This window comes from Euleptes europaea, chromosome 1 (genome assembly GCF_029931775.1).
Source record: "Euleptes europaea isolate rEulEur1 chromosome 1, rEulEur1.hap1, whole genome shotgun sequence".
NCBI lineage: Eukaryota > Metazoa > Chordata > Lepidosauria > Squamata > Sphaerodactylidae > Euleptes > Euleptes europaea.
Genome location: NC_079312.1, coordinates 2,063,999 through 2,087,443, shown reverse-complemented (window position 1 = coordinate 2,087,443; position 23,445 = coordinate 2,063,999). Strand labels below are relative to the sequence as shown.

Sequence of the window (23,445 nt, the reverse complement as noted above, 5' to 3'; positions counted from 1 at the left end):
AAAGGAGCCCCTTTCTAAATGTGAACTAATCCATTGTCATTCCAGGTCATCTACAGGCTCTACCTGCATCAGGGGAGCATCAGCCAAAATCCTTACTTGGACCAGAACCCATGCCTCTTGTGACTGCGCCCTGGTGTTTCTCTCTGTTGTTCTGCCTGGGAGTCTGTACACCTCTTGCCTGGCAAATGGATGCTGCTACTCCCACCCAAACCCCAGCACAGGAGGGAGAATTTGTCCTTCTGTCATGGGTCACTTGCACTAAGTGAGCTGGGAAGGTTATTAGGATGGGGAGGCTTGTCTTAGCAGTAGCATGTGTGAAAAGGATCTAGGGGTCATAGTAGACCATGCACTAAACTTGAGTAAGCAATGTGATGCGGTAGCTAAAAAGGCAAATGCGATCTTGGGCTGTATCAACAGAAGTATAGTGTCCAGGTCATGCAAAGTGATGCTATCACTTTGCTCTGGTTAGCCCTCACCTAGGGTATTGTGTTCAGTTTGGGGAGCAACAATTAAAGAAGGATGTAGACAAGCTGGAACGTGTCCAGAGGAGGGCAACAAGGATGGTGAGGGGTCTGGAGACTAAGTCCTATGAAGAAAGATTGAAGGAGCTGGGTATGTTTAGCCTGAAGAGGAGAAGACTGAGAGGGGATATGGTAACGATCTTCAAGGACTTGAAGCGCTGTCATATAGAGGATGGTGCTGAGTTGTTTTCTGTTCCCTGAAGGTCTTACAGTTACAGTGGTTTCTCAGTGGAACAGGATGCCTCGAGAGGTGGTGGGCTCTCCTTCCCTGGAGGTTTTTAACCAATGGCAAGATGGCCATTTGTCAGCAATGCTATTTCTATGACCAACGGCAGATCACGAGAGGGAGGGCAGGAACATTTGTATCACTTTTTTGCTCTCGTGGCCCTTTCTTGAATACCCAGGATAGTGCCGATTGCCACTTGGGGTCAGGAATTTAGCAAAATAACAGGATGCAATCACAGCAACACAGACCACTGAATACTGTGCGGTAAATATTTGATCCCATCATGTGACACTGACCTTTTTGAAACTAACGGTAAGCAAATTTCAAATTTCTTTATAAGACACAGAACAGCAGTTAAGTATGTAAAAGAATAATGAACATGTACCAGTTCGGGCCTGTTTTTGGATTTCTGTCTTGCTCGTCCCATAAAAATGCATAGACTTGCAGCTCCACTCTATCTTGGTGTGTTGTCTGTCCTTTCTTTTCAGGAGTTTCTTGCAGCCCTCGAATATTACTGTGCAGCTTTATAAAAAGGCTGGAGTCCTTCTGAGGGGGGTGACCGTCAGCATCAGGCCCTACAATCGCTCTGCGAAGATTAATAGAACATCCATTGCAAACATTTATAACCACCATCACAATACAGACTAATAGCCAATTAATAACTAACACACTCCCCCTTCCAGTAATAAGAAATTTTCATACCTAGAATATTAACGTATAGTTTTATAACAGAAATCACATCAAATAAATTTTAAAAGCTGAGGTCCTTCTGAGGTAAGCTATCTGCAGCTTCAGGCCCTCCGGGAAAATCATGCTCCCCCCCCCCTTCTATGGAGTACCAAATTCTTTAGACACCCCCCCTTTTGCTACAAAGCATTTATTGTGTGTGTGTGGAGGGAGGAATCAGTCTCTTTAGGAGTAGATGCTATAAAATCCATCTGTGCAGCTGATTTGGAGACCAAGGAGCAGAGGTCTGGAAACCTCATAATATCCTGGCTTGGGGGGTTGGCATCAGGGGGTGCCCACTGTCTCCATGCCCCCTCCTACTTTGTCCTTTCTGTCCCCCTGAAATCATGTTCAATGAATTTCCATCTTCCATGGCTCCTGGGTGGTGAAAAGCATGCTCAGGCCCCTCTGCTGGGGAGGTCTGGTGTGGGGTCGGGGTGATGATCCTTTTCTTTCAATGCCCAAAGTCTTCTGCATACCTAGTAAGCCCCACACACACACACACTCCCCGTATTTGGGTGCCCTTCAAAGAGGAATTGGACCAAAAAGATTATAGAAATGCCATACCTCAGTTGAAGTTGGGTGCAAAAGGGGATTGGGTAAAATTCGGATCTAGATGCATTTAAATGGATCCTCATGCAATCATATGATTTTTATAAAAGAAAAACACTGTCATACTGTAGATCACGACTTAGTTTAAAGGCAGCACCACAAAAATCATGCATCCACTGATTCATGGTGCTGCGATGGTGGGGGGAAAATAATTCAAAAGCACAAATTCTCATACATCCTTATGATTTTTGTGTTAAAATCACCCTAAAATTCATAGCCATAGATTGCACTGCACAAATGAGGCAGCCACTGCTTTGTGGCACTGCCACGGCACAGAAAAATGGCTCCAAAACATAGAACCTTATACATATTCAGGGCTTTTGCACTGAGTCACCCCTAACTCAAATCCCATATTATGCCCATACCACACCCCTAACTCAAATCCCATATTATGCCCATACCCTAAAAAATCATGGACCCAATGCTTTGGGGCAACCCTACGGTGCACAAAAACAGAGTTAAAAATCACGGATCCTCAGTATTCTTTTGTTGAACCACTCCAGATTTACTATCATGATGCATATCATGTCCACAGCCACACACCAGGAGCTAAAACTGGACCGTCTGGCTCTAGGGGGCAGGTGGGAGATTCCATCCCGGAACTTGGTGACTAGAAACGTGCCGTTGCATCACGGGAAACACCCCGCACACAGAAAGCTAGATCTGCAAGGAGAAAGGTGGTGCCCACTGTCTCTGCTTGTGCGACCCAGGTCAGAGAGTGATGTCTGCTAGGCGTGTCAGATGGGGGCCTCGTCTCTCTCTCCTTCCCTCCAGCACGTGGCCCTGCTGAGCCTGAAGAGAGCCCTGCTACTCTGCTTCATAACCTCAGGGAGCCAGGAGGGAACCCGTCGTCCCCCCCCCCACAAAGTGGCTCTTTCTGGCCCTGGAAGGCCGGGGGTGTGAATGGGGCGGGTATGGGGCCGTTCAGTGCTCCCCCCTTTCTTCCTCTCCGCTTTGGCTCTTGCCTAGCAGACCCTGGCCCCACAAGTCTACTCCCTCCCCAAAGCCCCTTTCAGCTTGCCAGACCCCTCCCCGCCACCCCTGCAGCATCCTGGGAAACCCAAACCTTCCTTCTTGTAGGGAGGGAGCAGCAAATGTCCCCCCCCCCGCCCCACTGAGGTGCCTCTCTGGGGCTGTGGACACCCCTCTCTCCCTCGCACTATTCTTGGGGGGGGGGGCTTCTGCCCTTCCCCTCATCCATAAACGGGGAGTTTTGTTTCTCATGGGGGGGCCAAATTCAAGCACTCTGGCACCTCTCGGGCAGGGAGGGAGGTGGGGTGTTTTTTTTTTTGCTGTCCTTGGAAGCATCGCTGCCCTCCTCCGGTCCCCTCGGACCCCTCTGCTTTCTGCTCGGGGCTTTTGCCCCCCGGAAGGAAAGGGGATGGCGGACTCGGCCCCGTCTGAGTGCCCCCCCCCATTTCCAGACACGTGTCGTTTCTCATCCGCCCCCTGCGGCCAGATTGCTCCCCTCGAAACAGCCACTCTGGAGAGGACCTGCCGGGTTGGGGGGGGGTCTGACCCCAACCACTTCCCTTCCCCCCCATCCCCACGATGACCCTCCAGGCCCCCTTCCTCCCTCCTCTCCCCCCCCCCCATGCACACCTGGGTCCCTGGCGAGGCCTCCGCCATGCAGGGAAGGGGCTGCATCTCCCACTCCCATTCCCCCCCCCCCATCTCTCTCTCTCTCTCTCTCTCTCTCCCGGATCGGGCCCCGCCTCGGACCCCCCTGGCACTGCCTTCCCGCCCCTCCCCCCACCGCCCCCCCCCTGGACTCACTGGGAAGGAGCTGCAGCCTGCCTGGCAACCACAGAGCCCGCCTTCCGCGTAAGGAGGAGGAAGTGGCCTCTCTAGGGTGCGAGACTCGCTGGCCGGACTGTCTGTGGGGCGGAGGCAGCCGACAGCCTGGCTCCTCCGTCGGGGGGGCAAAGCTCGGCCCCCCCCCCGCCCCCTCTGCAAAACGGGCTTTGCATTTGCTAGGGGAGGGGAGGGGAGGGGAGGGGAGATCCATGAAAGACCGAGGAGGAATTGCTGGACATTTGGGGGGAGGGGCAGACCACCCCTCAGCCTTGAATGACCTCTGGCAAGAGGAGCTGTGGCCCCTTCTCTCTCCCCCCCCCACGCCTTTGAAGCCCCTCCCCAAGCAGGATCCAGCCCACCGGTTCCCCTGAGCAGATTCAACAGGCTTCTTTCTTGGAGCCCCAAAGGAGGGGGGGGGCTGGCTGGCACCAGAGGCCCCTTTCTGCTTCTGGACTTTGTTTTCTCCTAGAAATGGGCAGTCCCTCCACATTAGACCCACCCAGAGACGGTCTGATTTGGAGGCTGCTGAAAATAGAGCCAAGGCAGGAGGAAACGCAAGGAGGACGCCTGGTCCCTTTAGGGATCATTTAAATCCAGCTCCCACTGTTAACACTGGCAAGATCTTGGGATCCATGAAGGCCACCCCTTGCCCCCTGGATCCCAGCCCATCCTGGTGCCCGAAACCCTGCAAGGCTCACTTCACAATGCCTAATTTCCAGGGCTGTCCCAAGACCTGCCCTAGATTTGTTCTGGGAGTTGTGTGCTTGGAACCTGATTTCCAGACTTGTGTTGGCCCCATCAGGCGTTGCAAAAGAGTCACTTGGGCCCATTTCAGATATTTATTTGCTTTACTCATTTAAACCCTGCCTTTCTCCCCAGTGGGGACCCAAAGCAGGTTAAATCATTCTCCCCCATTTTATCCTCACAAGAACCTTGTGAACTAGGTGAGGCTGAGAGTGCGACCAGCCCAAGGTCACACAGCGAGCATTCCATGGCCTGAGTGGGGATTCGAATCTGGGGCCTTCACATACTACTAGTCCATCCTTCTTAACCACTACATCACACTGGCTTACGCTGAGCCACACTGGACCAGGCAAACCATGTGGTGGGAAATCCAGGGGCGGCCAGCCCAGGAACAGTGAATCCTAAGGGAGGCGGCTGACTCTCCGAAATTCACTTTCCTTTTTCCAATGGATAGGGGGAAGACAAAGCATGAATCCTGCTTTTCCTCTTACATAAGAACATAAGAAAGGCCCTGCTGGATCAGACCCAGGCCCATCAAGTCCAGCAGTCTGTTCACACAGTGGCCAACCAGGTGCCTCTAGGAAGCCACCAACAAGACGACTGCAGCAGCACCATCCTGCCTGTGTTCCACCGCACCCAAAATAATAGGCATGCTCCTCTGATACTAGAGAGAATAGGTATGCAGCATGACTAGTATCCATTCTAACTAACAGCCATGAATACCCCTCTCCTCCATGAATATGTCCATTCCCCTCTTAAAGCCCTCCAAGCTGGCAGCCATCACCACATGCTGGGGCAGGGAGTTCCATAATTTAACTATGCGTTGTGTGAAAAAATACTTCCTTTTATCTGTTTTGAATCTCTCACCCTCCAGCATCAGCAGATGACCCCGTGTTCTAGTATTATGGGAGAGAGAGAAAAACTTCTCCCTGTCCACTCTCTCCAAACCATGCATAATTTTATAGACCTCTATCATGTCTCCCCTCAGCAGCCTTCTTTCCAAGATAAACAGCCCTAAGTGCCTTAACCGCTCCCCATAGGACAGTTGCTCTAGTCCCCTAATCATTTTGGTTGCTCTTTTCTGCACCTTCTCAAGCTCTGTAATATCCTTTTTTAGGTGTGGTGACCAGAACTGTACAGAGTATTCCAAGTGTGGTCTCACCATAGATTTGTACAAGGGCAGTATGAGATCAGCAGTTTTAGTCTCTGTTCCTCGTCTAATTATGGCCAGCACAGAATTTGCCTTTTTTACAGCAGCCGCACACTGGGTTGACATCTTCATTGAGCTATCCACTACCACCCCAAGATCCCTTTCTTGGTCTGTCGCTCCCATCAGTGTATATGTGAACAACACCTGGGAGCTTAACCATGAACTGTCTTCATGGCCTGCTCCTACACACCGGCTGGTTGGCTGGAGGAGCATGTCGTAGCTCATCCATCTCCAGCCACATATGCCGCATAAACTCCCGCATTGTGGCAAGCTGTTCCGGCTCTGATGCAGGAGGTGTTGGCGCTCGGTGTCCCACTCATGCTGTTGCCAATCCCCGGGAATGGGTCCAGGACCCCACAGATCCTCAGGAAGCCCCGAAACCACTGGCCGCCACCGTCGAGTATCTGCCCCCAGTCATCCACAACTGTCAGGCCTGTATCTCAGTTTCGTTTTCCACTGACCAGCTCTCAAGGACTGTTATGCATACCTGAACTCTCTGAAGCTGTGGGAACCACAGCGCTGTTTGTGTTCTGTAATCTCTTGCTTTTTTCATGCTTTTATATTACCAAGTGCAAGCCAGCAAGCTCCATTGCTGTCACCTTTTCTTTGTGCTCTGTTAACCTATTTGACCAGTAAAAACCATCTTCTTTGGACCTGACTGTCTCTGACCAAGGGCTTACAACAACCGGGGGGAATCCAGCCAGGCGCGCCGGGGAAATTCCGGACGTCCCCAGGGGTCGCCTCCGGGGCGCTCTCCCACCGGACGTTCCTCGTCCTTGGGCTGGTCCTCAGTGTCGGGTACCTTGGGGTCAGGGACAGTATCCGGCACTCTGTTCAAATCCCCATCCTCCACCATAGTAAACCAACACCGGTCACAAGAGAGGAGAACGGAGAAACGGATTAGTAGCCTAATGTCAGACTCAGATGTTTGTCCTTCTTAGTCTCCTTCATGCAAAACTCATCAGGCAAGGCTCTGAAGCAGTTTAGGCTTTATTACAAGCAAAATCAGACAAAGTAAGAAGCTGGCTGCCTTCGGGGCATAGAAGGCTACTAATGAGGAATCAAGACAAGGATACAGGGTTAAAATACAGTTCAGACTTTGGAGATGGATAGGGCAAACTACACAGGCAGCTACAACAACAGATAAGCTTTCTCAGGATGAACATAGACATAACAGATCTGCAGCTGGGATGATTGTGGTAAATAGGATGGGCACAAACAACGCAGATACTGTACAAGACATGGGAACCAGGAACACATGACCAAGGCTGTGGCCTGCTCAGGTCAGGAGGCTGGGTGCAGTAGTGTCAGGCTAAGGCCGAGACGCAGGACCTGACGGGGAGACTTGTCTGAGCAGTAGTGTGTGTGAAAAAGGATCTTGGAGTCTTAGTAGACCAAACACTGAACATGAGCGGCAGTGTGATGCTGTAGCTAAAAAGGCAAATGCAGTCTTGGGCTGCATCAACAGAAGTATAGTGTCCAGATCACGCGAAGTGATGGTATCGCTTTACTCCACTCTGGTTAGACCTCAACTGGAGTACTGTGTTCAGTTTTGGGCACCGCAATTTAAGAAAGATGTAGACAAACTGGAAAGTGTCCAGAGGAGGGCCATCACTACAACCTCTAGCAACAAATGCCACATTTCAATCACTTCCTGTGTAAAGAAATATTTCCTTTTCTCTGTCCAGAGGAGGGCAACAAAGACAATGAGGGGTCTGGAGACCAAGTCCTATGAGGAAAGGTTGTATGCCAAGGTTTCCAAGTGTGACTTTTATCAATCCTCCATTACATTTCTGGGATACATAGTGTCACATCAGGGACTTGCCATGGACCCTGAAAAGGTTCGGGCGGTGGTGGAGTGGGAAGTCCCCATTACCCACAAACAATTGCAGCAATTTCTCGGTTTTGCTAATTTCTACCGCAATTTTATTCATAACTTTGCACAAATAGCCTTGCCTCTGACTTCACTGTTACGGACAAAAGGCAAGGACCTGCAGCCACGCTGCCGTCAGCCAAGTTACTGTGGGATCCAGAATGTCAACAAGCATTTGACACATCAAAACAGTTGTTCACATCTGAACCAGTGTTGAAACACCCTGATTGTGAAAAACCTTTCGTTGTACAGGTGGACGCTTCAGACGTAGCTATGGGGGGGCACTCCTCCAGAGAGACGAGGGTGGCCAGTTACAACCGTGCGCGTATTTTTCTAAGATGTTCTCTCAAACTGAACTTAACTGGGCTATGTGGGGAAAGGAGGCAGCAGCTGTAAAACATGCCCTCTCGGTTTGGAGACATTTTTTGGAAGGGGTTAATGTTCCTTTTGAGGTTTGGACCGACCACAAGAACCTAGAGGCACTAAAAGGGTCTAGAAAACTGTCCGCCAAACAGGTTCGTTGGGCACAATTCTTTGCCAAGTTCTGATTTGTGATAAAACACGTTCCAGGGAAAGAAAATTGTTTAGCTGATGCACTGTCCCGACTTCCCCAGTACCGCAGTCAAATCGACCGCCCGGTGGATTCTTTATTCACCCCAGAGCAACGGGGGGAGGTGTCGGGATTGGCCGTGATCACTCGGGCTCAGAGCCGAGCAGGGAATTCAGACCCTGCAAGCGGACTCTTGGAAGCTTTCCGCGCTAAGGTGGCCGAAGCCGCGTGCCAGGAGGAAGGGGTCCAAAAGCTTCCTCAAACTCTTACTCGCCGGGGGGAGTTGTGGTATCATGGGGTGAAACTATATGTTCCAGAAACTGTTCGGAGGGAGATTTTAGAAATGGCTCATGGGGCAAAAACCGCAGGACATTTTGGGTTTGTCAAGTCTTTACATTTGTTGAGGTGTCAGTTTTGGTGGCCAGGCATGAGAGCTGATGTGGACCTTTTCGTGCGCAGTTGCCCCACCTGCGCAACCTCTAAAGGACTTATGGGGAAAACCCCAGGACTCGTCAAGCCTTTGGAAGTCCCGTCCTTTCCCTGGGAAGTCATTGCCATGGACTTTATTACAAATCTTCCCCCCAGCCAAGGGAAGACGGTATTGTAGGTGGTGACGGACTTGTTTTCTAAGCAAGTGCATTTTGTTCCTTGTTCGGGCTTGCCGATGGCCCAAAAGCTGGCACATATGTTTGTTACACATGTGATGAAATATCACTCGTTCCCACGCAAAATAATATCTGACGGGGCCCACAGTTTGTGGCTAAGTTCTGGAAAGCGTTTTTAGAGCTCATGGGAGTGGAACAAGGTTTGTCTTTGGTGAAGTGGGAGATTGGGTGCAGGTGGTTCAAAACACATGGCCTTGGCTCCAGAAAGAGCATGCAGACAAACATCATTCCCCGGGGTGGGACTTTAAGGTGGGGGATCAGGTCTACCTCTTCACCAAAAACCTCCGAACCCTATGACCATGTAAAAAGCTCAGTGATAAGTATGTGGGTCCCTAGCCCATTACAAGGGTGATCAACGAGGTGGCGGTAGAGCTGGCGCTACCCAAAGCCCTTAGGGGAATCCACCCAGTGTTTCATATCAGTCTTCTCAAGCCTTATGTAACAGCTCCCCAATTCCACCCAGAACCTAAGCCCGAGGTACCAACTGTGGTGGGAGGGGAGGTGGATCTGGAAGTTTCAAAAATCCTTGATTCCAAACTGAAGGAAAACTGTTCTATTTGGTACGATGGAAGCATTTGGGACCAGCACATGATGAGTGGGTGGCAGCCCCACATGTAGCAGCCCCCCGACTGGTACATTTCCATGATGCCTACCCCCAAAAGGCTATGGCAGGCCCTGACATGATCATGGTATCTTGTGAACATGTGCAGAATTAATTCTATATAGAGCTTAAACACATCATACACATACAGAGGTTTGTGTAATGTATAATGAAAGTCTGTGTCATGCTGACAGGCAACTCTGTGTCAGGCTGACAGGCTACTCTCAAGGTTAGCTCTATCAAAGCTAACTACTAAAGTTACTCTGGCTTTGTCCTTGAAGGGACAGAGCTGAGCACCTTCCCTTGAAGGGGCAGCGTAAAGTCATCTTTCTGACTCAGCTGCCAGATGTCAGAATCTCAATGGCCTTTTCAAGGTCTTAAGATATCTTAATGTACTAAGGGTGCATTAATAGCTGAAATTGTGCTTAAAATATAGCCTAAAGGCATTATAGTTCTCTCAAAGATAAGAGTAATATGCTTCCTTGCTCTACTGTAATCTTGCCAGATGCAAACCTGCTAACTAATGTAAACAAAACACTTTGCAAAGTGACAATGTCAGCTAAAATTATGTTTCATGAGTTATATAGTTAAACGTTGTGCTACAGATCTCTAAGTAGTCTCATTTAATGCGTATAGTCCTAACGAAGAGGATGGTATAGAAATTACATATGTAACTTGATCATGTAACTCAGAAATGAGTATTTATACTTTAGGCACAGAGGACTGAAAGAAAAGGAAATCCATATAAGGACATAAGACAGGAGCAGAAGCCACTAAGCTCCTGGTATCAGATAAGAAAGGGGAATAAAGGTACCCTTTTGAAGACTAAGGAAGAGGGGAAAAGGAACACTCTTCACTCTTAATGGGTCTAGAAATTGTATAAATACTAGCCACAGTACAGCTGGCACTTTAGAGTTCTATGGCTGGCAGACTGCAGCTGTCTGGCGTAGCACCTCCATCTCAAAAGGCTTGAGATGTAAAACATTGAAACTCTGTTCTTGCGTGGACAGAAGTTTTCAGAGATATCTTGAAATATCAAGATCTGGATATTTCAACATATCTTACTTACAGTCTTCTTGTGAGACTGCTCTATTCCTAGAAGAGGATAGAGACCCTTAGAATTCCTATCCTTTGAATAGGAATCTAAGTGCAGTGATCTTTCCATGTATTGGAACACTGAGAGTCCATCAGATTTATGGATTCTTACAAACTAAGCCTATTTTGGCTTACCAATGCTAAGAAGCATCCTGAATACAGGGCTAATAGCTAGACCTCTGAGATTGTGTCAGAACGTCCTCTACTTAACAGAGGGACTTCTGAACCTCCTCAGAGCAAGAGACCAGAGAAGGGAAAGGAGACTTTCTGTACTCTGTGAGATATGCACAATGCACATACACAGATTGGCACAGTCAAAGAGACTGTAAATAGCTTTAAGCTAACACATAGTATTTATACATTCAGCATTGCTGTCTAAAACTAGAAAGAGCATGCATAGCATGTACATAGACAATGCCTGATCTTAATGATGATCAGTTAAGAATATTAATAGAAGTCTTTAAAGGATTCAAGACTTAGCAAATACAGATACTCTGGGATAACTTCATATGTTCTCATAGAGCTTAGACTCTTAAAGGACTCCAGATGACACAGATGACACAGCAAGGTATAGTGTGTCTTCTGTACTGAAATGTTATGATGTTTTGAATGGTTAAAGTTAGGATACTTCTAACCAAATCTTTCTCCAAAGAATTAACCATATTTTGACAGGATTTCTGTAACCTTATATTCTGAATGAAGGTGCATTGCACTAAGGATACTTTATGAGTATATTCTGACTAAAATACTCCTTTATGGAGGCATAGAGAATGTGAATGATTACTTGCTACATAAACATGTTTAAGACTAATGATGTCTATCCTTATATTTTAAGGCTTTGCAACCAAAAAGCATATATTGTATAAATAAATGTGTTTTTTATATATACTTCTACTCTTGTCCATTATTATAAATTTATTGGCGTGTTCAAGAGATGTCCTAGGAACAATAACAAGTTTCTAGGAACCGTTGATTCCGGTCTAGTGGTGTCTCGCTGAATAGATAACTCCATTTCTCAGTAAATGGTACATTCTAAGAGTGTAGGCACTTAACGGCCCGAACCGCGACAGTCTCGATCTGTCTCTGACCTGGGAGGGGGGGCTTAAGGGGGGCAGAATGTCAGAGTCATGCTTATTTCTATTTCAGAGTCATACTTATTTCTGTTCAAGTGTGTCTATTCGTTATGCTGTTCAGCCTGCCAGGAGTCCAGGCAGGCTCTTGACATGAGTTTGACCAATTCCTGTGCAAGTGTTATTCTTCCGTTTTGTTTCTCTGAATGAGTCAAGCTGCCCCATTCCTTCCCCCTCCCTCTGCTCTGGCCTTGAGCTTCATGTAGGCACTTACAGTATTATGGCTTACTCCCTCCCTTCTTCCTGCTAGGCTCCGTTATCACCTAATTCCCTCCCTCCTTCCTGCTAGGCTCCGTTATCACCTAATTCCCAGGCAGCCTGCTTCTGCACCTGGGATGACTGTGCTTAAAGTTATGTTTTGTAGTTTGGTTCGCCATTAGCAGCTTTGAACTTGTGGATTGCTCATGTTGCATTCCTACGTGCTCCTCAATAAACGTTTACCTGCTTCTGATTTGCCTGTCTGAGTAAGTGACTTTTTGGGATTGCCGAGGGCAGCTGAAGAACCTCACAGGTGGTGCACTCACCCACCTGATGGCAGAGGATGGTCACAAGTCTTAGATCCTTCTGAGCTAAAGATCTGCCAAGACCCATGAAGGGCTAGACCAAGTGATTTCGTGGGCCTTAAAGGGCCCGAGCCTGACGTTCCCCACCCCTGCTCTAGTCTTTGCATATACTAGGGATTCTCAGAGATTTCTCTAATACATGGTCTTAGAGGTCTACCCAGTCTTTGCATAGACTGAAGACTCTCAGCTCTCCCTAGTCCTTATGGTCTCTTTAACTATTTTTAAAGATTTCTGTAACAATTTTATTTTCTAAATGTAATATTATTACTGTTTTAAGGTTTTTTTAATATACATTTTTTATTTTTATATCATAAAACAAAACAAAAAATAAACAATACAAATGGGTACATACAGGTTATTAAAACTTCACAATACAATAAAATTACAATATTCAAAGTACCCTTAAAACCCACCACCCACCTTAAAACAGTGTCCCACCACCACACTAATGGACTTCCAGAGAAGCGTCTTAACAGTTTTAAATTATTCAGAATAAACAAAATATGGAAAATACTGAAATTGCATCTATAACTCATTCACTAAATTAATAAAATTCATTTTCACCAGTTTGTCCCAATATGCGGCGGCCTTTCACCATGTTTTTTTAAATTATTCCATATCCTTCCCATGTAAGGAATCTGTTAGTTTGGCCATCCGCATATACATCCATAATTTCTCTCTCCAGTCTTTAATTAGAGGTTTATTTACTTGCTTCCAGGATTTAGCTATTATAATCCTTGCAGCTGCAAAACTTTATTGACATATGACTCTGTCACTTCTATTCATATTGTCTTTAGGGATTCCCAATAAACAAAAAGCAGGATCCCTTTTTACTTTAATATTAATCAGATTGTTAGTTGCATTTAATACCTTTCTCCAAATTTTTTTATTTTTGTTACATATCCACCAGGCATACATAAACGTTCCTTTTTCGGTTCCACATTTCCAACATAAATCCATATCACCTTTTTTCATTTTACCTATCATTACTGGAGTGCTATACCATCTATAAAACATTTTATAAAGATTTTCTCTTATTTCATTAGTAATTGTAAATTGATATTCTTTTCCCCCCAAATTTCCAAATCAATATTATATCCTAACTCCCTCATCCATTTCACCATCACTGGTTTAATCCTTTCCTGCTCTAGATGTACTTCAATTAATAATTTATATATCCTTGCTATCAAACCTGTATTTCCCTTATTTAATATAATTTCTAATGTAGATTTATTTTTACTAAATCCCATCAATTTATCTTAGTTAAATATATCTTTTAATTTATAATACATAAAACAATCTTTAATGTTAAGCTCTTCCCTTCGTTTAAGAAACAACCCCCCCTCCTTATGTTCTGTGATTTCTCTATAGCAGGGGTGGGGAACCTTTTTCCTGCCAAGGGCCATTTGCACATTTATGACATCATTCAGGGGCCATACCAGGTGTAGATCTCCCGGTGGGGGGAAAGAGGCTAGGGTTGCCAGGTCTCCAGCCACCACCTGGAGGTTGGCAACCCAGGGGAGGCCACACAGAGAAGGCCTGCAGGGTGCCCCCATTCCCCCCTCCCAGGCAGAAGGGCAGCCAGCAGTGGGCCCGAGCAAACGAGGTGCCAGGGGGGTGCAGCCCACAGTCGATCGGCAAGGGAGGAAGGAAAACAGAGAAAGAGGAAAAGGGAGGGAGGGAGAAATGGAGAGAAAGGGAGAAAGAAATGGAGAGGGAGAAAGAAAAGGACAGAGGGAGACAAAGAAAGGGAGAAAGAGAGGGGGAAAAGGAGAGAGTGACAGAAAAAGAGGAAGAAAAGAGAGAAAAGCCTTCCCCCACACACACACACCCGCGCACGCTGGCCCAGTGTGACCGGGCCCCAGCCTCCCCTGCCCACACACACACACACACGGCGGCGCACAGAGCACAGCCCCACGCAACCGGGCCCCAGTCTCCATGCTCTCTCCTCCCCAGAGTCCACAAAAGGGCCCCCCTGAAGCCCGATCGGCTCCTGCATGCAAGCTCTGCTGCCGGGAGCTGCCAGCCTCTTTCCCCCTCCCTCTTGCTGCTCAACAGCCGGCGAGAGGTCCAAAGGGCACCGCAGCACCGCTGTAAGCCATGGTGCCAGGAACACCCTCTGGGAGGGCTGCCCTGCGCCCCGCCTCTGCAGCAGGGCCCCGGAGCTCCCGAGGGCCACAAAAAATGTCCTCGGGGGCCGCATACGGCCCCTGGGCCTGAGGTTCCCCACCCCTGCTCTATAGATGTTGATATCCAAATTAAGTTGATTACCTCTCTTCATAAATGCTTCTTCTGGGTTAATCCACCCTGGAGTTTTAGTTTCCAAAAACCTTCTATATTTTTTCCAAGTTTGAAATAAACTAAATCTAATAATATGATAATTAAATTCTTTGTTTACTTTATCCTTTTCATACCATAAATATGCATGCCAGCCAAAACGTAAATTAGACACTTCCAATTCAAGTAATTTGGGATTCTCTAATAAAATCCAATTTTTTAACCAAAAAAAACAAGATGCTTCATAATACATTTTCAAATCAGGTAACCCCAGACCTCCTGTCTCTTTTAATTCAATTAAATTATTATATGCTATTCTATGTCTCTCTTTACCCCATAAAAAATTTAAAATATCCTTCTTCCAACTTTTAAAAATTTGTGCTCCTTTTAAAATTGGTAAATTTTGAAACAAAAAAAGCATCTTAGGTAATACCATCATTCTAACCACAGAGATTCTTCCCCATAATGATATCGGTATATTTTCCCAATTTTTAAGATCTATAGCAATTTGTTGCCATTGTTTAATATAATTATTTTGGAATAAGTTAAGATTATTTGAGGTTAACCATGTACCCAAATATTTTATTTTTGATTCAATAATAAAACCTGTCTTTTTTGTTAATTCCTGTTGCTGTGCAAGGTTTGACTCTAATATAGATTGAAGATAGAGATTGCTTTAGAGAATTAGCTATGTACTTCTGCATACTTTCCCATTTTAATTGTATTTTGTACTTGTTTTACTCTATATTATTTAGTTATGTACATTCAATTGATTTGATGGTCTATGACTGCAAATAAAATGATGACTGATACTATTCAAACAGCACAAACATTTGTTGGTATTTATTATGAGTATTTACAAATGGTATTTGTTACGAGAACATGTATTGAAGTATTAAGAGTAAGGTATGTTTAGGTCACCTGAAAGAGTTTTAAGGCGTTCTAATGATACTGAACAAGAATTGAATTCTGAATTACTGTCATTTTATGATTACTATTCAAACAGTATGTAAATATTTTATTATAGCAGGGGGAATTTGTAATGAGATTATATATCGAATGTATGATATGTTCAAATTATCTGAAAGAGTTTTTTAGGTGTTCTAGGATATGGTATAAGACTAAATTTTTGATAAATTTGTTACTTTCCTTTTCTAATACCATTTTTGTTAAGACTTGGAAGATATAACTTGTTCTATCTTGCCCTTTCCCCTACCCAACGCCTCTTTGCTGTATCCTTAAATTTTATAACAATTTTTTTTGAAAAATCTGAGAGGAGTTGGGGGATCAAACTGGAGGAGGGAAGAGGGGCCTTACACTATGCATTCAAAAAGGTTTTTCCTTTGTGTTCGTTCTTAGATTCCCCTGACGACAGCTACTGTGTCGGAATATCTTTCCCCACACTGAGCATTCAAACGGTTTCTCGCCTGTGTGGGTGTTTCTCCCGTGTGGGTTCTTAAATGCTTTTGAAGATCACCATAGCAACTAAATCCCTTTCCTCTCTCTGAGTAATCAAAAAGTTTCTCCCTGTGTGGGTTCTAAAATGTATTTTAACACTGTCACATTGAATCTCTTTCCACATTCTGATCATTTAAAAGGTATCTCCCCTGTGTTGGTTCTTATATGCTTTTGAAGATCGCCACTAAAACAAAATCTCTTTCCACACTCTGAGCAGACAAAAGGCTTCCCTGTGTGGATTCTATAATGCCGTTGAAGGTTGCCATTCTGACTGAATCTTTTCCCTCACTCTGAGCATTCAAAAGGTTTCTCCCCTGTGTGCGTTCTTTGATGGCTTTGAAGATCGCCACTGTAACAAAATCTCTTTCCACACTCTGAGCATCCAAAAGGTTTCTGCCCTGTGTGTATTCTTAAATCCTTTTGAAGATCGCTACTGCCACTAAATCTCTTTCCACACTCTTGAGCATTCAAAAGGTTTATCCCGTGTGGGTTCTTTGATGCTGTTGAAGATTGCCACTGAGACTGAATCTCTTCCCACATTCTGAGCATTCAAAATATTTCTCCCATGTGTATTCTTAAATGCCTTTGAAAATCGCTACAGCCACTAAATCTCTTTCCACACTCTGAGCATTCAAAAGGTTCTTTGATGCTGTTTAAGATTACTACTGAGACTGAATCTCTTTCCACACTCTGAGCATTCAAAAGGTTTCTCTCCTTGTGGGTTCTTTGATGCGTATGAAGACTGCCACTATGACTGAATCTCTTTCCACACTCTGAGCATTCAAAAGGATTCTCCCCTGTGTGGATTCTTAAATTCTTTCGAAGATCACCACTAAAATGAAACCTCTTTCCACACTCGGAGCATTCAAAAGGTTTCTCCCCTGTGTGGGTTCTTCGATGGCTTTGAAGATTGCTACTCTGACTGAATCTCTTTCCACACTCTGAGCATGCAAAAGGTTTCTCCCCTGTGTGGGTTCTTCGATGGCTTTGAAGATTGCTACTGTGACTGAATCTCTTTCCACACTCTGAGCATGCAAAAGGTTTCTCCCCTGTGTGGGTTCTTAAATGCTTTCGAAGATCACCACTAAAACGAAATCTCTTTCCACACTCTGAGCATTCAAAAGGTTTCTCCCCTGTGTGGGTTGTTAAATGCTGTAGAAGTTTGCCATTGAAATGGAATTTCTTTCCACACTCTGAGCAGGCAAAAGGTTTCTCCCCTATGTGGGTTCTCTGATGCTTTTTAAGATTGCCACTGAGACTGAATCTCTTTCCACACTCTGAGCATTCAAAAGGTTTCTCCCCTGTGTGGGTTCTTAAATGCTGTAGAAGTTTGCCATTGAAATGGAATTTCTTTCCACACTCTGAGCAGGCAAAAGGTTTCTCCCCTATGTGGGTTCTCTGATGCTTTTTAAGATTGCCACTGAGACTGAATCTCTTTCCACACTCTGAGCATTCAAAAGCTTTCTCCCCTGTGTGGGTTCTTTGATGCTGTTTAAGACTGCCACTCTGACTGAATTTCTTTCCACACTCTGAGCATGCAAAAGGTTTGTCCCCTGTGTGGGTTCTTCGATGGCTTTGAAGATTGCCACTCTGACTGAATCTCTTTCCACACTCTGAGCATGCAAAAGCTTTCTCCCCTGTGTGGGTTCTTTGATGCTGTTTAAGACTGCCACTCTGACTGAATCTCTTTCCACACTCTGAGCATGCAAAAGGTTTCTCCCCTGTGTGGGTTCTTTGATGCTGTTTAAGATTGCCACTGACACTGAATCTCTTTCCACACTCTGAGCATGCAAAAGGTTTCTCCCGTGTGTGGGTTCTTCGATGTCTTTGAAGGGGCCCATTTTGACTGAATCTCTTTCCACACTCTGAGCATTCAAAAGGTTTCTCCCCTGTGTGGGATCTTTGATGCATTTGAAGCTTGCCACTCTGACTGAATCTCTTTCCACACTCTGAGCATGCAAAAGGTTTCTCCCCTGTGTGGGTTCTTCGATGTCTTTGAAGCTTGCCACTCTGACTGAATCTCTTTCCACACTCTGAGCATGCAAAAGGTTTCTCCCGTGTGTGGGTTCTTCGATGTCTTTGAAGATTGCTACTCTGACTGAATCTCTTTCCACACTCAGAGCATGTAAAAGGTTTCTCCCCTGTGTGGGTTCTTCGATGTCTTTGAAGGGGCCCATTTTGAGTGAATCTCTTTCCACACTCAGAGCATTCAAAAGGTTTCTCCCCTGTGTGGGATCTTTGATGCATTTGAAGCTTGCCACTCTGACTGAATCTCTTTCCACACTCTGAGCATGCAAAAGGTTTCTCCCCTGTGTGGGTTCTTCGATGTCTTTGAAGGGGCCCATTTTGAGTGAATCTCTTTCCACACTCAGAGCATACAAAAGGGTTCTCCCCAGTGTGGGTTCTTTGATGCTGTTGAAGAGTGCCACTGTGACTGAAGTTCTTTCCACACTCGGAGCACTGAAAATGTTTCTCCCCTGTGTGTATTTTTTGGTGCACAAGGAGCTTTGATCTGTATCTGAAGTTCTTTCCACACCGAAAGCACTTATGTGCCCCCATTATCCTATGCTTTGGGGAAAGTGCATTTCCTTTTCTTCCACAAGAGAACATCCTTCCACTTTCTGTGAAGATAAATGGATTCTGTGCTGAATGAATTCTTTTGTGTTCAAAAAGGTCTGAAATGTGTGAGAAGCTCTTGCCACAGTCTGAGTCGCTATAAAGTTTCTCACCTTTGTGTGTTCTTTGATGCCTAAGGAGTTCTGCTCTATGAAGGAAGCTCTTGCCACACTCCAAGCATTGATGGGTCTTCTTTCCACTGTGCATTTGCAAATGGATATCATATTGGTTTTCATCTGAGAAGTTCATTCCACACTCCAAGCACTTATACGCTTCCTCCACCATGTGGCTTCGTTCATGGAAATCCTGCCCTTTGCCAGAAATGGGTTTATCTTTCTTCTCGTCCATGTGACATACTTTTTGCCTCTTAGGTTGGCCTTGATTCTTCAAGCTTCCTTTCAAATGTTCACTCTTCACTTCATCTGTTAAGAGGTGATGCAATTCCTCATCACCCACTTTCCACTGATCATCCCCTGCTGGAATGAAAAGAAAGATCCTGTTAGCACCCACGCACGGAGGTCTGATCATTTACATTTCAGTGGCTTTTTCCTACTCTATATTGAAGGGCACATTAATAGGCATTTTAAAGTATCATGAACACCTGCTGCATCAGAAAGGCTGGGTTTGCAGTCTAATGATTTATACAGCTCCTCACCTGAGTGAATAGTTTGATGTGAAGTAAGGGTTGATTTCCAACTGAAGGTCTTGTTGCATTCCACGCAATCATATGATTTTTCTCTTGTGGGAATTTTTCTCTCAGAAATAACATGCAGGTTCTTACTGAAGGTTTTTCCAAAGACCACACTTTCATTTTCATTTTCCCTGGGGCAGTTTCTCCGATTAACATGGAGGCTTTTCTTGATTCTTGTATTGGTCGATCTTTTATCTTGGACTGGGATTTCACGTAAGCCTCCTCCTTGGCACAGAACGGACTTCTCTCTTCTCTTGTCTGTGTGTCTTCCCTCCTGCCTGGTAGGTCTGTCTCCATCTCTGTCATTTTCTTTAGAGTCTCCATTCTTGGATTTCTCCAAAGAGAACCCCTGAAACCCCTCTACCATCTCCTCTATACATGCTGCTGGAATAAAGAAAAAGGTTCAGTCAGCACCTACAGAAGAAGCCAAGCAACCCATCTGGCACTGCTCACTAATGGGTCTGTATTTCCTTTATCAGACTTTCTTTCCCTGTCCCACTACTGAGCAGCTGGTCACACCTTATCACCAGCCAACCCCTTCAAGTGACCATCTTTTATATTGTTCCTATCCCTCCCCTGTCCATTCTCCCCATGTGTATTTTTCTCCCTTACAGTGGCAAAGAATCATTCCCCCATTGTTCACATTTGAGTTGTCAGGCAACTCTTTTGAGTCTCTGCTATTGATCTGTGTGGCTAAATAGAAGAGACATAGAAGAGGCTTTTATGCCCCGCTTTTCTCTACCCCAAAGAGTCTCAGAGCACCTTACAAATCACATTCCTTTCCACTCTCCACAACAGACACCTTGTGAGGTAGGTGGGGCTGAGAGAGTTTTGAGTGAACTGTGGCCCAAGTTCACCCAGCTGGCCTCATGTGGAGGAGTGGTGAATTGAGCAACTTTCTCCAATCTAGAGCCTTTCAAGGAGGGGGGAGAAAAAAAAAGAGAAAGGGAATGGAATGGAAGAATGGAAACCTGGTCAAGATTAAAGCCCAATATCCCAATCAGTGTAAGGGGGATGGCTGCATTCCAGATCAGTCAGAGGGGATGACAATAATCCCATCAGTGGGACAGGTGTGTTGCAAACGTTGGCAACTGAGAAATTAGGATGGGGCCCCTTCCAGAGTCTTCCTGAGGGCCTCTCAGTCCCACATTGGTCTCAGCCAGGACATCCGCTATGGCTTGGGCGATGGCCACAGCACTGGCCTCTGTTGCCCCTGGGCCAGCCAGGCTGTTTGGGTCATTCTACCTGGGCACGCTGAATATCACTTTCATTGCCACCCCACCACCTTGAGGCTTCCAAAAGGGATCAAATAACAAGGAAAGCCTCAATGTATTGGGGTTCAAGATTTTGATTCACACATAAGCCCAATGGCACAATCCTAATGGCAGCAATTTGCACCTATGTCCCCTTACCCAGAGAGACCACGCTCCTGTAGTTCTCCAGCATGACTTCCCTGTAGAGAGCTTTTTGGTCTGGATCCAACAGGGCCCACTCTGCCTTAGTGAAATACATGGCTACCTCACCAAAGGAAACTGAAGACTGAAAGAAAAAAACAGATTCCCTTGTCAGAGATCATGCCAAGCAGAGACGGCTCCTTGTAAAGGGGCTTTCTGGGAAGGTGCAGGATGGAGATCTTGCCGTGTGTAAAAAGAGTGGCATTCAGAGCCTCTTGCCTGGGCCCCTTAACAACAACTGCAGGAGAAAGTCCCCTTGAGAAAGGAGGGGGGACCCAGGCTCTCCCCTGCTCATCTTGCTTACGTGGACTGGAGGTGCAACAGCAGTTTCCACACCTTCGCAAAGAGAATGGATCAACACTGCCTCTTCACTGCCTGTGAGGGAGAGAGAAGTGGAAGAAAGTGTATTAGCAGCGACTTGAATCGTGCTTCAAGCACACCCATTCCCAGGGCTGAGGCACTCTGCCGTATGTACGCTAAAAAAATTGTAACTCTTTGTAGTAAGATGAAGAAGAGGTGGAAGAGAAGCACAAAGTACCCATCAACCTTAAGGGGCTCTAAATGCTGCTGCAACATTTCAGACTCCAATGATACTTTAAATCTTTCCTGTGAATGTATGTGTGTGTGTTAAGTGCTGTCAAGTCGCTTCCGACTCATGGCGACCCTATGAATCAATGTCCTCCAAAGTGTCCTAACAGCTTTGCTCAGATCTCCCAAACTGAGGGCCGTGGCTTCCTTTATAGAGTCAATCCATCTCTTGTTGGGTCTTCCTCTTTTCCTGCTGCCTTTAACTTTTCCTAGTGTTATTGTCTTTTCCTGTGACTCTTGTCTTCTCATAATGTGTCTAAAATATGACAGCCTCAGTTTAGTCATTTTAGCTTCTAGGGTCAGTTCAGGCTTGATTTGATCTAAAACCCACTGATTTGTTTTTTGGGTGGCCCAGGGTATACGTAACACTCTCCCCCAACACCACATTTCAAAGGAATATACTTTCTTCCTATCGGCTTTCTTCATTGTCCAGCTCTAACACCCATAGATAGTAATAGGGAGTGCTGTGAATGCTAGAGCCCAAATATGTGGCAGCATTTCCGCTGGATCAGAGAAAAGGCCCAGGAAGGCTATTCTCCCACCAGCTGGACCCTCGAAACGCCCTTGAGTCTAGGCTGGTGGGAGAAAAAGAGGGAGGTGAAAATGAAGTCTCACGGCACCTTGCTGCCACATCTGGCTGAAGAACCAGATGTGAATTGAATGAATCTTGAAACTCAGGGCAGAACAGACTTTATTTGCAGTCACAGTCCATCAAATATCCTTAAAAATTGAAATTAAATATATACATAAATAGTTATGGACTGATAATACAAAAGATAAAAATGCAGCGGAGGTTCAAAACTGGAATAAAGGGATAAAATCCTCCATGATACACAAATATGAAACTCAGGGCAATATCAGTGAGTGCCCAGAGCGTCTACTGCCCAACTAATGTCACATCTGGGTTGAGGAAATGAATATCACTTATGATATATATGAATGAATATGTGTGATAGCACATCCTCCCAAAGCTACTGGCCATGCCACTCCAAAGCCTGGCATTCCTAGTCCGTCATCCTATTTCCTGTAGTGGGATGACAGATGCCCCACTAAGCATGAGCACAAAACACACTCTCCCACTATTACTGGCCCCTAGCATCTGGTTGACAGAGCTATACTGCCCAGAACATGCAGGCTCCATTTATTCGCAAAACTGAAGAACTCAGCCCAGATTTATCTGTCTTTCCTTTGAGCCACAGTGTGCCCTTCGAATGCAAAAAATGTGGGATATGAATATTGTAAGCAATGTGAGGGACTTCCTCCATGAATTTATATAATCCCCATTATACGCATCACTTTGAGTGCCAAAAGTTGCATGGAGAAGCATTTCTCCCCCCCCCCTAGATTTGTATAAAGGTATAAAGGCAGAACTCTCTACCCATCAAATTCACTGAGAGCCCCAATCCCATCCAGGCACAATGAGTCCTTGTGAAGACAGAATAACCATTTTGTTATTTGCTACATCACTATACTCCATTTTGTATGTCTAAGGTTCAGCACACAGTAATTTCTCACAGGCCGAGTTCAATCTGTTCTCACAAACAGCACCAGTAACTTGTTACGCTAATGGGCAGAACCATCAAAGTCACGAGCTCATACCATCAGACCAAGGCCCATCAAGTCCAGCAGTCTGTTCACACAGTGGCCAACCAGGTGCCTCTAGGAAGCCCCCAGACAAGACAGAGTTCCGGAGCAAGGAGAGCTTGCAGAGATCTCACAGAACGATGAGCGTCTGCAGGCCAGCCCCTCAGAGGAACTGCCAGACACCGCCTTTCCCGCCGCGAGCACGCCCGAGCCGACCGCCACGCCAGCAGCTGTTGCCGGTTCCACCGCCGCGCAGGTCGCAGCGGGTACGAACACGACCTAGTCACCTCAAAGACTTTGTGTGCTAGTTATGTTCGGACTTAGGGGGGAGGGGTGTTATGTATGTACATAGTTAGGATAGTACGCAGGGGGAAACCTAGGAGCTTGAGTCCCAGGCGAAGGCTCCTAAGCCCTGCTCACACAATTGGCCGGAGCCAACGCGCCCCATTGGCCCTAAGCCGGGT

The 23,445-nt window shown here is 45.9% G+C and overlaps 1 protein-coding gene across 1 annotated transcript; it reads right to left on the bottom strand.

The window, feature by feature from the left end:
• Window positions 1-17,071: 17,071 nt before the first annotated feature.
• Window positions 17,072-19,012, bottom strand: LOC130493347 (gastrula zinc finger protein XlCGF57.1-like; the record flags this gene model as incomplete). Its single annotated transcript, XM_056867062.1, has 2 exons — window positions 18,769-19,012; window positions 17,072-18,600 (listed from the first exon to the last, which is right to left on the bottom strand). Coding segments are annotated over exons 1-2 (1,773 nt in total), but the record flags the coding sequence as incomplete, so codon positions are not given.
• Window positions 19,013-23,445: the final 4,433 nt, after the last annotated feature.